Below are 13848 nucleotides of genomic sequence, written 5' to 3' on the forward strand. Positions count from 1 at the left end.
TTTAACGCTAGCTAACTCGTGTAAAGTTTCCATCAAAAGTGGATCATTAATCAGCAATGGCGTCCTTCCGATGGCCCAATAAGTTCCAGTTCTCGATATGGTCGCGGTGCGGAATCAGGCCGACTTCTCCGAACCTGTCCCGACTCCGACAGTTATCTCAGCAGAACTGACGCTGATAATTCGTGTGGGAATTGGTGCACCTTTCATTTTACACTTAGGTTCTATGGTGCTAAAGTTATATTGAGGCAAAGCAGCCCCACTTTTGGAGTTTATTGGGGCATGTTTACTTAAGGTATTTAAATCAAAGTTATTATTTATTGCTTTTTCTATTTATTTGTTCTAATTAACTACAAGTAAGTAAAGTGTCATTACATTACGCTTAATAATATAGTATTGCTACAATAAATTTGAGATTCGATTGTCTTTTTTATTTTGTAATACTGACTACGTTTAGAAAATAAATAAGTAATTATTAAGAATTTGTGTACCATCCGTACTAATATTACAAATATGAGAGTGCCCTGTGACCTGTCTGTAGGTTGCCCTTCTTCACGCTTAAACCGTTGAACGGCTGTGGAAATGAGTCCTGGAAAGGACATCATAAGATACTTGTTACTTATTAGTTATTGCCAATGGGGATTTCGGCGCAACTTTGTTGCGAACATCTAGTCTATCCATAAACACGATCACAAGGGGGAAGGTAGCGAAGCAGACAGGGTCTTGATGAGTTCATCCATCTGGACGAGGTTGACCTTGGCTTGGTGAGCCAGGCGACCTTCCGGCAGCTCGGGCGGCTCGTTGGCCAGCAGACGGGCTGACTCCAGCAGGATCTTGCGAGCCTCCTGTAATAGAACAAGCTGGTGAAGCTTATAAACAAATAGTCATTGGTCACTGTTAAGCATTAATGTATTAACCCTCAATTTTTTTGTTGAGTTATTAATGCAGTTTGTCATAAATGATCTAAAGAAGATGACTGCATTCATAACTCAATAAGTAATTTTTGTGGAATAAATGATAATACACAATATAACATGATAAAACGTCAGCAAGTGTAATTATTACTAGTGAATGACTGTAATCTGGTTTCAAAAGTTATATCAAATACTGGATTAAGCACACTGACAAAAGATTTTGCTGAAACAAAATAATGTATGTTTTTCAACTAGATACAAAACAAAAACAAGTATGAAAAGATGTCAACCTACTTATTAGACACGTTTAACGAGTATGGTTTTAAAAGTGTCATTTTAAAAATTTAAGCCTTCTCGCAATATTAAGATTTGGATGTTAACTTTCTGCTAGTTGATTATTGAAAGCAGATTAAACATGATAGTTAATGCTCATTGCTCTCAAAGTCAATTAAACACCTAGACAGGGGGGCAACTTTTTACAAGAAACGTCTGCTGCGTTGCAAGAATTTAAGGCGACAAGTTTTTGCCGGGCGGGTGAATTTCAACAAATGACCTTTTAGTTATCATATCGGTGAACTTTTTTATTTATACATATTTTATATACTTTTCAGGTTTTATGTATTCTTTGGGATACAAAATGTTCCCAAATTTAATATCATTAACGTATCATTTAAGACTAAGGAGAAAATTCAGTTTGAATTCTGGTTTCCACCGATATGATAAACCGACACCGATTTTCATTTCTGTGCACCGATATGATAAGCTTAACCACCAAAATGACATACTTATCCAGCGATGTGATAATATTATTTTTAAAATATTATATTTATATGTATTTATTTTGATCAAGAACAGGTTGCTTAAAATAAAATTAAAATATTTTTAAAATGTTTTACAATATTTGAGTGGATCTCAACAACTTGCGTTTTTATATAATTTTGGTGGAAATTTTAGATTAGGTGTTTACGGGAAACTGGTACGACAACCACCACCTAGGCGAGTTAGCTTATCACAGAATGAGGTGAATGGCGTATTTTTATGCTTCAAGAATCAATGTTTTACACACCCTCTTACCCACCAAAATTTACCCACCAAAATTGGAATTTGCGAGAAAAATAATAATAAAAAAAAACTACGTGCACTAAAGTTATAGCACATTACCTTAACTATAAACAAACCAAAACTCTACCGATATTCAAAATAACAACATGATATTATTGCCATAAGTAGGATAATTTAAGTACACCAAAATTGCATAAACGGGTTGCCTCCTAAACGGGTTAGCGTGTGGCTGAATGAAGTGAATGGCGTATTTTTTATGCTTAAGGGATCAATGGTATTTTTTAGCAAAATTTAAAAATTCTCCGCGACAGACCTAAACTGTGTCATAAAAACTCAACTACAGAAGTTAGAACAATAAAATTGATATATTATGAAGAGTCAACTATAAGAAAACGACTACATAAAAATAAAAATCTAATCCAGTATCAAGTTTTCTGTTAATCGATCTAGATACATGTAGTAAAATAGTCCGGCGACAAGCCACCAAAATTGGAAATCGCCTATAAATTATGTTTGTTTTCGTGGAAAATAATAATTATTTAAAAAAATAATAATAAAGATAGGCCCAAATTATAAGCGTTATGTTTTACTTTTAAAATAATCTATATATCTTGAAAAAATAAGATAGCTTTCAGCCTTGCCGCGCAAAAAAGCGGTTTGGGAAATCCAGTCATTTGATGAGGGATATAGAATAAATAAAATAATAAAATTTATCATCGTTGCCTTGATTAAAATGAACTAGATGTGAAAAGAAAAATAAAGTAAAATCTTTAAATGGCCCATACATACTTACATTTTTACTATCATGCGCATTTGTAATTTCTTTGTATACTTAACGAAATGCCACTAGATCAACCGATATGATAAAACAATTCACCGATATGGTAAAATTATCAACCGATATGATAAAGCAATCCACCGATGTGACAAAACTGTGCGTTGGTCATGATTCCAAAGACCGATATTAGATTTAAGACACCGATTCGTTTTTTCTTATAATTTCGGTGTAAATTATCATATCGGTGGTTAAAATGACCACCGATTACACCGATATGAGAGCAACGACGTGAGAAAAAACGCACTTTTTAGGAAATTATAAAAAATGCACTATGTCTAAGATAAATTTGTTACAGATACACAAGCTTAATCACATATTACATTCATTAGAACTAAACAACAATTTTAAAACTATTAATTACATTAAAAAAATTCAATCACCGATATTATAAAATAATTGCCCGAGAACATTTTAATGGCATACTTATATTGTTGGCACGAATATGCAGCGGTTAGACGAAAATCTGTCTTGACTGCGTGGAAGCACACACTATGGAGTAAATTAAAATTAGGGTGGGGAGACTGTCCGACTCGTCGATGAAAAGTAATGCTCAAATTTCTTTTATCCAGCGATATGAGGAAAATTCTCAGGACAAGTACATTTGTGCCTCTAAGTAACTATAATCGTTAATTATGTAATAAAATATGGTATATAATAATAAGAGATTAACTAATATTCTACGAAATAATATAAGTTATACCCTTAAATTATTCATATTTTCTAGTATGTAAGCGTTTTAGTTTGTAAAAAAAGTAGAGGACAGCACCGATTTGATAAAAATAGATCTTCAAGTTATTTATTTCTACCTTTGTAATAGTCCTAGGCATATTATATTTTTGCCACAATACCCTAATATAATAGTAAAACAAATAATTTACAACAATATTCTTTTTTTTAATAGTAATTTCAACGAAGACAAAAAAAAAGCGGTTTGGGAAATTCACCCGGGTACTTGTGACACACAAAGTAATTAATTTACTTTTTTACATAAATTACGTCCATGAGATAGGCAAACAGAAGAAGATGGAGGTAGTCATCACGTATGTTTGGCAATTAGCGCCTCACCAGGCGATACTAATTCATACTGTGTCGAATCTATATTAGTGGTTTTATAAAGTCAAAGTATTTTTTTTAATTCAGAATAAGTTTTTTTCAAACACTTTCTGGACGTTGATGCTACTGGGGCCTTACATCGGTTGTGTGTAGGAAGATTTTCTGCCGACTTCACAATTATTATCAAATCAATTTTCCCCTGTGGCACAATCCTTTTACCTCGAATATTGCTGCGGTTCCTGCCTGACAGTTGAGAAACGTAGTATATCTCAATGGTTGAGAATGGAATCTAATGGAATCATCCTATTTGACGAGAATTAGGCCCTAGTATTGTCGCATATAATTTAATATAATTAATACGTGGGAGAGCCATGCTTCGGCACGAATGGGCTGGCTCGACCGGAAAAATACCACGTTCTCACAGAAAACCGGCGTGAAACAGCGCTTGCGCTGTGTTTCGCCGAGTGAGTGAGTTTACCGGAGGCCCAATCCCCTACCCTATTCCCTTCCCTACCCTCCCCTATTCCCTTCCCTTCTCTACTCTCCCCTATTTTCTTCCCTTTCTTTCCTTACCCTCCTCTATTACCCTGTTCCCTCTTAAAAGGCCGGCAACGCACTTGCAGCTCTTCTGATCCATGGGCGACGGAAGTTGCTTTCCATTAGGTGACCCGTTTGCTCGTTTGCCCCTTTATTTCATTAAAAAATAAAATAAAAAAAAAAACAATACGCGACCTTCCTTAGTACCTTGTGGTACTCCTAATAATATTATGTTTTCAAAGTTTTCCTATCGCTGTTCCAATACGACAAGACGTAAACATGTTGTGAAGTTAGAACATACGATCATAAATTACAACATATAATATTATAGATAAGTGAAATTGCTGAGCTCGTTGCATTTGTGAATTTCATTTTATGATTCATAAAGTTTATGGAGTTTATGAATCGTAAAATTAAATTAAACTCACGATGACTACTAAAATATATTTAACATGATTTTAAATAGCGATTGCTTGTAGCATTAGTTTTCAATGGACACCCGCCGTAAAATCTGTTCTTGATTTTCAAAGTACCTGTACCATCGAGAAAATACGCCTAACATTCCTGCATCGCGCTATCGAAGTTTCGGAGAACGGCAAGATATACGACGTCTGAAATGACGTCAGTGGGCTTCGGCCTGGCCGAGCATTCTATCTCTCTCGGTCGGAAGATCTTCCTTTTCGGCTGCCACGCACATCGCTAAACTAATTTAAAAAATTAAGTCTAGAACCAACTCACGATTTTGAGTATAGAAAAATATCCTCCCTCAGTGTTAATTCCAGATTGTGTACAGAAGTTACAGTTACACTATGTTTTCTTCTTATGTATCAGACAAGGACTAGGACTTATATTATAGATAAAGCACACACATGGCACATAGGCAGATGGCAGACCTATGTAATTTAGTTGCTTTATGTCCAACCGAGCCGACACATCATGCAGCCTTTATGACATAATTCGTCCAAAATATGAAGTAGGTCCGCAGTCTGCCTATGAATCAACTTCTCTGATAGTACCCATAATTCTTATAAGTAAATACTCACAGTAACATATCCCAGCATGACGTACGGTCCTTCTGTCAGTGACTTCCTTCGACCAGTCTCAGCCACCGCAGCATGCAGCTCAAACAGCAGGGAGCCTCGAAGACGAGTCTCCGCTATGAAAGATAGTATGCTTAACCAGTTGGACAAACTAAACACCCCTCTAAGATTATCTTACAATAAAGATACGTTCGAAAACATAACCCTTTTGGGGCAGCCGTGTAAAACCCCCAAAACTAGGTATATAATGTTATGCTAAATCCCTTTGGTTTCGCCCTGATTTGAAAGTCAGAGAATTGTTGTCGCAAGCCCCAAATAAAGATCTTCCGACCTAGCGATCTGCTAAGTTTTGTCAGTCCGGGGACCAATGTAGTCAAACGTTGTACCATCGAGGAAATTGATTCTTAGACAGTTGACGGACCTACGTCTTGTGGTCGGCATATCGCGCAGACTGGAAACTTCGACCAAAAGATTGTGCGCTGTTTGATAGCTACAGTAATGATTCCTTCTATAATAACTATTGGCCAGCGCCACGCCTCATCTACAATCACCTGGTGCGAGTGTATCCAGCAGGTCAGCGATGTGCTTGCAGAGCTGGGCCTTCACCAGCAGCCTGTCCTCGGTGACGCCGGCCAGCCCCCGCGCGTCCTGCTGCCCCACCATCTGCGCCAGCGCCACGCTCACGTCCGTCATGTAATAGTGGTTGGGGTGGAGGTAGGAGCTGCAGTGGCTTATGAACCTGACAGCAAAAGTACAGCTTAATCGTTGTACTTGTATGGGTAGAGAGCAATAATATTAGTTGTTTGCTACTAAAACATGTGTACTACTACTACTACTACTGCACACACACACACATTTTAGTAGTTAACTGCAACCTAAGTAAACATACTCTATAATACTAGTAGTAGTAATATTATAGTCATGACAGATTTCCTTTGCTGATATTTCATTTTGTACTGTCGAAGAAAGAAACTAGAAAGTTTTTCTATTGTGGTTATGCTAAACGAAGATGGAACACATAGGTTTATTTCTTTCAGCAAAACTATACCGCTTTTGCCAGATTCTTAGCGCATACGAATAGGTACCTATTTCTATTTCACAAGTTTTAAATAAATTTAATACCTAATTCAACTCAAATTACAATGAATGTGCTAGAACTACTCCAAATAAGTAGGTAAGGAAATAGAATAAAACATTTTAGTCTAATTAGGAAAAAATATGGCATAATTAGTTGGGATTAAATTGGGCAAATCGCGAGCCCGAGAGTGTTTGTTGGTGTGATAGACGCTATCTTATCTCGGGCTTACATTAAGTCAATTATTGTCCTACGACTACGCCGTGATTGCTATAGTATTTCTAGAATGCAAAAGATTTGGGGACAGGAAAGATTTAGCTGGAGCTGATGCTTCTAAGATGACTTGCATTCGATAATTCAACGGATGAATTAGATAACGCATGCACACCAGTTTTTCATCACAAAATGTCTTTTTATCTTCCAAGGCATATTATGTTCTGCTTGTTCCCATCCCTTGGTAAACGATAATTTTATTATCTGTAGGCTCTGTAGCTCAACTTACTTTGGCGAAGGCTGATTTTTTTACGAAGTCCTAACTCATAGCCTTAATCGGTTGGAAATTGGATGGCGGTCTTCAAAAAGTTAAAGATAAGTCAGAAGCCAGTTATAGCATTAGACCGCAATGATATACACAACTTACCTCTCGCAAGCATCAGGATCATTTTTTGGCATAACGCTGATCTCTTTCCCGATATCCTGGAGCAGCTGTTGGATGATGCCGTCGGAGACCTCGTCCTTACACTCGCTGCATTTCCACGTCTTGTTGTCCAACCCTCGAGTTTTCGGGTCCGGGGACCTGATCTTGTGGAGTATCGGGATGATGAAGGTGTCCGGTAGGAGATAGCCTTTGCAGTCCCTGGTGAAGTTACTTTTTACTGTCCTATTTATATTTTGTGTCATCCTTATTCCTTATCTTTTATGTTGTAAGCACTAAGCAGTATGTACTATGTACCACTGATGTTATAATATTATTTTTAAAAAATGTATTCAAAATTTACTCGTAATACTAAACTGCCCTCAAATCTAATAATAACTTGCGCACTTGAGTTATTGCTCATTCTCTATTAAAATATTTTGCCATCCTTTCCAAACTAAGTACGACGGTCATGATAGAGATAACACGAAACTAAAAGTTAAGTTTTACTTAAAAAAAAACATCTAATCACCACCTTCTCATGTGGATGACAACCGAAAACTCACTTTTTCTTACACTTGATGCCACTAAACATGGTGCCAAGCTCCGTGACGTCGGAGCACCTCTGGCAGGCGCACTCGAAGAACCAGTCGCAGAGGTGGTGTCTCCGGGCTTCGGTACCCCACAGCGGGTCTGTGTAGCACACCGATATGTGGGAACCGGTGGGGATGTTCACACCTGCGTATAGAATCTGGGAACAAAGTATTTGTTTAGGTTAGTTTAGTGTAAAAGTTCGTGGGTTTCTCCCTCGTTTTATTTAAGTGAGAGAAACGATTAGCGTTGAGTATAAAGGCTGTAAAAACACAAATTGGTAAGACTTCAGGCCTTTTATCTCTTTGTTTTGTTACACATAGACACCCTTAAGTTTAGTATGTTAATGGTGTGTATAAAATAAGGGACACTTATTTTATATAGAGCTCACTATAAAAGTTGAAATGATGAGGGATATATTTTTTTACGGCCTAATCGCCGCACTTGCTCATAAAACAGGTACACAATTAGTCTATAACGTAATATATTAATTTGACTCACAATCTTCCCATCAGAGGTGAAACTTTTGTTACAGTTGGCTCTGCAGCAGTGCTCCACCATGGAGACTCTGTCGAACACCGCAATGTACTCCGGCTCCAACAGCGGTACCTCGTGACCGTTTATCTGGAATTACAAAGAATACTTCTAGCGTACACTGTATACGTTTAAAGAAATTTGTTGTCTGGCAGGGAGATTTTTATTTGTCATAAAAATAGTGCGTCGTGACTAAATATCCGACTGCGGTGGTGGACCGAAAAATTCCTCTTTAAAATTCCATAGTATTCTCTAAACAGAAAACCAATAACGATATCCCTTTATTAACCGACTTCTTAAAAGGAAAAGGTTTCTTTATCTAGTCGATTTAGAATAACACAATACGTAGGTACGTATAAATTATTATGATCAGATTGTTTCCCGAAGGGTCGAGAGAGAAAAAACAACTAAAGGTCACAATCACAATCTACATTAACAATCTGCACATATGCCAAACTTCGAACAAGTCTACTTTCAGAATCTAAGTTTAATAAGCAGAAATAATATTGGCACCAACTTCCTTAGTTTCAGTAGAAAAGCTATCTTTACACCTAAATTACCTGCACAATACCACAGCACCTCATGATCTCTTCCTCGCTGAACGTGTCTTTCAGTTTGAAGAACTCCCATATGAACTGACAAATCATCTTCTTGTCGTTGTTCCATTTCTCAGTATTTTTTCTTTCTTCATCATGTGATTCTAGAGTTTGTAGTTTTCTCCAGAGCTTCTGATTGTGATCCCGTTGGTACAAGCATCGTAGCACTGTGATGCATTGGTAGTTTGGGTGAGGCATTCCATAGGAAGAAATCGATACCTGAAATTGAGCATTAGCTTAATAATAATATTAGTCTCTATGTATTTATCTCTATCTACCTTTACCTAAATAGAATTATTTCTGATGATGGGTATGGTTTGTGTTATGTATCTATGTATAATCATCGCCACATTGGGCCACGATGGATATCCACGATTTCCACCAAGATTTAGGAGCGGATGTAGAATTAAGACCACGTTGATCTGTGACAATCAATACACGATTATGCTCCTCAAGTTCATAATCGCTGGTAAGTGTGTGTATCACTAGTACTTCGGCATGAATGGGCCGGCTCGACCGGAGAAATACCACGTTCTCACCGAAAACCGGCGTGAAACAGCGCTAGCGCTGTGTTTCGCCGAGTGAGTGAGTTTACCGGAGGCCCAATCCCCTAACCTATTCCCTTCCTTACCCTCCCCATCCCTACTCTCCCCTATTACCCTATTCCCTCTTAAAAGGCCAGCAACGCACCTGCAGCTCTTCTGATGCTGCGAGTGTCCATGGGCGACGGAAGTTGCTTTCCATGAGGTGACCCGTTTGCTCGTTTGCCCCCTTATTTCATATTAAAAAAAAACAGTAATTCTGTTTTCCTGATTGTTTTATTAATGACTTGTTCTATTTATGAAATATATTTAAATTATCTTTAACTAGATGTCCCGCGCGGCTTCGCCCGCGTAAATTAGGAATTTTACAGAAACCGTACATTTTCCCATAAAAAAATATTTTCCCCGTTTTTCCCGCATTTTCCTGAGTTTCTTCGGTCGTATTAGTCTTAGCGTGATAATATATTATATAATATACTTAGCCTATAGTCTTACTCGATAAATGATCAATCTAACACTGAGATAAGTTTTTAAATCGGACCTGTAGTTCCTGAGATTGACGCGTTCAAGCAAACATACTCATCAATGTTGTTATATTAGGTAGGTATAGATTTTTTTTATCTATGGACGCTTCACACCACGTCAGTCTGGCCCCGTGGTAAGTACCTGATGGACTTGTGTTACAGGTACCAGACAACGGAAATATATTTAATACTTTTATACTATACATATATTTAAGATTTTTATTATATGATACACATATTTAATACACATCCATGACCCAGGAACTTTGAAAACTTTTTGTTCCGTCGGCGGGATTTGAACCCGCAACCTCCGGCTTGAGCTACCAACGCGCTCACCACTGAGCCACAGAGGTCGTCAAACTATTTTTAGAAATAAAATAAAGATTTTTTTTAATTATCGCTTGACAAACTCGAGTCTCGATCTAAAAGACTATGAAATGGTATAATATGGTAGTGATGATGATGATGATGATGATGAATGTAATTTGCATAGTAGCATATGGTTCCTGTTCTTAAAACAACGCCGAAACTCCCAAACTTGTATCTATAAAGAATCAAGAGTTCTCTCAGCACCTTCCGAACCACGGTATACCAGGTATATCTCGGTGCAAACTTTTACTTGTTGGTAGCATATGCTTAGAATACTTCTCACGAAACCGAAGTCACCACACGTTTCCCTATAAGTTTTGAGGAGTTCCCTCGATTACTTATGGATCCTTCATCAGATCACCACTTTTGTGAATATAAAAATCGGGTAACATACGGCGGAGTAATCGTTGAATATAAGAAAACGAACATAACACCTCCCCCATTTTGAAAGTCGGTTAAAATTGTAGCCTATGTGTTATTCTGATGTATAAGCCATATTATTGTAAAGTTTCATTAAAATCCGTTCAATAGTTTTTGCGTGAAAGAGTAACAAACATCCATACATCCACACATCCATACATCCAAACAAACTTTCGCCTTTATAATATTAGTAGGATGTAGCCTATAATATATTATCACGCTAAGACCAATAGAAGCGGAGCACCAATGAAGAATGTTTCAAAATCGGGTGATTTTTCCTATTGTGCTGCGTAAACGATAAAAGTTTCGCAAAAATTGGCAGAATTTTCTTTATTTACCCATGAATTAGTTACTCTCTCGGGTGGCTGTTTGGTTGTTCGTTTTGTTCGGTGTTGCTATGTGTCTGTGCGGATGATTTTCTTGCTCTCTGTATTCGATGCCTATCCCTATCCTGGCTGAGGCGAGCCTCACGCTCTACAGATGATTCTCTTTCTCTCTGTATCCGAATTCTATCATTTTTCCGACTGAGGCGAGCCTCACGCTCTACAGACGATTCTCTTTCTCTCTGTATCCGATTTCTATCACTATTCTGGCTGAGGCGAGTCTCACGTTCCGTTGACGATTCTTCATCTCTTGCTGAACATGCTCTTTTGGCATTCACTGTACTACGACCTAAGCAACAAATAACCCAATCGCAAAGCAAAAACAAAAGTCCGTTTTTCTAACCAAGTCAAATATATTTTTATCGAAAATTCAGAAACCAAAGAACCAGAAACAATTAATATCTGAAAGAAAGCGCTGTGGTTGCTCCTCTGCGTTACCGTCTGCACAACCACACAATGACGAAATACACTATCTACTACAATAACATAAGCCCGAAGCTTATGAGAGCCCCCGGCCGGTTCCGCCGTAACCGCTATGTCCCTCGGCCGCCGCCGCGCGACATATTTTTTGATTCCGCGTAAGTTTATACGTTTGAAAACTTCTAAAGTATTGATCGAAATTGTATAGTGTAAAAGACAATTATAATCTACATTTAATGTCTTAGCTTCCAAACATGTTTATTTGGATAAGGGTTAATGTTGTAAATTGTTAAAATCGCTTCGTAAATAAGCCATTATTTTTCGTAAAAAATAAAGAACAAAAATGGCTATTGTGAGTTATCCCTAAGAAATAGACATATACCATCGCGGACTTTTTTGTTTACCTAATTAAGGTGTACAATACTGTAGTACATTATTTTGATCTATCTCGTAGGGTTTAGCCAGCGTTTGCAATATAAACGCAAAAAAATGAATTTATTTACGACATAACATTAGAAACCTCTAAAATTATCAGTGTTTCTCTACCATATTATGCATATGTTATACATATAAACCTTCCTCTTGAAACACTCAATCTATTAAAAAAAACCGCATCAAAATCCGTTGAGTAGTTTTAAAGATCTAAGCATACATACACACACACATACATACAGACAGCGGAAAGCGACTTTGTTTTATACTATTTAGAGATATGGTATCTTATCTTAAAAGAGACATTTCATTGTATCTTTTACCTTTTCATCTTTCGACTGAGTGTAGAAGCACTCTGGTTGGTGCACCGCATTCTGAGTGCAGGCTTCTGAACAGAACGGCCAGCCGCATTTCTCGCAGCTGACGATGTTATCCTCTTCCAAGAGTCTATAGCAGCCGAGGCATACAGGTGGGGTTATCTGAAGAACATGTTAATAAAATAAATAAAAATAAATCATATCTGCTTCGTGTTTGAAGACATGTAGAAATTTTAATATTATGTACTTGTTTTGTACTTGTTTCATTTTATTGTAGACCAAAGTTTATTTGTTTTGTGTTTTGTGAAGCAGCAGCTAAACAAACTTCAAAGAAAATTTTTCGCTATTTTCGCTATAAGATTTCCATAAATTAAAAGTTTTCGAATAATTTATTTGAAGACCAAACTTACTTGTGATGGACCAGTGATCAGTGGTTCCTCCTTCATCACAATATCTCCAGGTTTTATATTCCTCGTGGCCTCCAGGTATCTCCCCAGTTTGGGGTCTTCCTTGACCCTGGCGGGGCTGCAGATCGCTTTGTGCTGCTTCCAGTCTTGCTTCTGGTGTTCCCTCGAGCAGTAGTGGACACCCTGGCACCCGGAGCACTTGTGCTCCGTCAGAGTTGAGCATACCACGCACGTGCCCGCTTCTGGCATGGCTGGTGAAAATGTTCATTTTAGGAGTATTATTAACAGTGGTGAATTGATGATAATGATGTTGATGATGACGATGATGATAATGTTGATATTGATGATAACGATGATGATGATAATGAATGGTTTCTACCTTTTTGATTATCGTTTTTTATACTACTATTCATCTCTATTTCATCTCTATCACCTATTCATCTCTATTCAGTATCTAAATTATTCAAAGGTGACTGACTCACTGACATAGTGATCTATTATCGCACAGCCCAAACCATTGGACGGATCGGGCTGAAATTTGGCATGCATATTGATATCATGACGAAGGTATCCGCTAAGAAAGGATTTTGATCAATTCTACCCCCAAGGGGTTAAAATAGGGGATGAAAGTTTAGATGAAACTTTGTCAATCTTAAACCGATCGGGCTGAGTCTTTACATGCATAAAGCTACTTTGACGTAGGTAGGCATTCCCTAAGAAAGGATTTTAATAAATTTCATCCCTAAGGGGATAAAATAGGGAATGAAAGACTGTATATACATAACTTCTTACCGCAAGCGAAGCAAAGCTAGTTAAAAAATAAATCTAAATAATAATCTAAATAAATTAAATCTAAATAATTCGATATCAATTCCAAAACTAGAAAAATCTGTACACCTACCTTCAAAACCAATCTTCGTCTATACGGGTTTTAACAAATATCTCTATCACTAAAATCGATTCGCCGGTAGAAACACCACCGCACGTGTCTTGTTGCGCAGTGACGGAAATAGCTTCTGCCGGCTTTTCCGCTCGAAATAGATCTATAGATCGTAGGTATTCAGGCCAATATACTGAGACAATACTCTTGTTGTAACTCGAAAGTTCTGTATTTGTATATTTATACTTATTTACATTCATATCCGTATAGCAATGCAATGTAC

At 37.4% G+C, this 13848-nt stretch overlaps 1 protein-coding gene across 1 annotated transcript; it reads right to left on the reverse strand.

The window, feature by feature from the left end:
- Window positions 1-492: 492 nt before the first annotated feature.
- Window positions 493-13740, reverse strand: LOC121735192 (SET domain-containing protein SmydA-8). Its single transcript, XM_042125913.1, has 10 exons — window positions 13587-13740; window positions 12689-12936; window positions 12285-12440; window positions 8836-9090; window positions 8243-8365; window positions 7717-7901; window positions 7157-7372; window positions 5993-6180; window positions 5445-5557; window positions 493-842 (listed from the first exon to the last, which is right to left on the reverse strand). The coding sequence occupies exons 2-10, from the start codon at window positions 12932-12934 to the stop codon at window positions 687-689; spliced, it is 1638 nt and encodes a 545-aa protein (XP_041981847.1). The 5' UTR covers window positions 12935-12936; window positions 13587-13740; the 3' UTR covers window positions 493-686.
- Window positions 13741-13848: the final 108 nt, after the last annotated feature.

The sequence above is a fragment of the Aricia agestis genome, chromosome 17 (genome assembly GCF_905147365.1).
Source record: "Aricia agestis chromosome 17, ilAriAges1.1, whole genome shotgun sequence".
Taxonomy (NCBI): domain Eukaryota; kingdom Metazoa; phylum Arthropoda; class Insecta; order Lepidoptera; family Lycaenidae; genus Aricia; species Aricia agestis.

Coding starts and splice junctions, on each gene's coding strand:
- LOC121735192 (XM_042125913.1), bottom strand. CDS start 12,934: ATGCCAGAAGCGGGCACGTGCGTGGTATGCTCAACTCTGACGGAGCAC. Junction 7,902..8,242: donor TCACCTCTGATGGGAAGATT/GTGAGTCAAATT, acceptor CTTTGTTCCCAG/ATTCTATACGCAGGTGTGAA. Junction 843..5,444: donor TCATGCTGGGATATGTTACT/GTGAGTATTTAC, acceptor GTTCTATTACAG/GAGGCTCGCAAGATCCTGCT.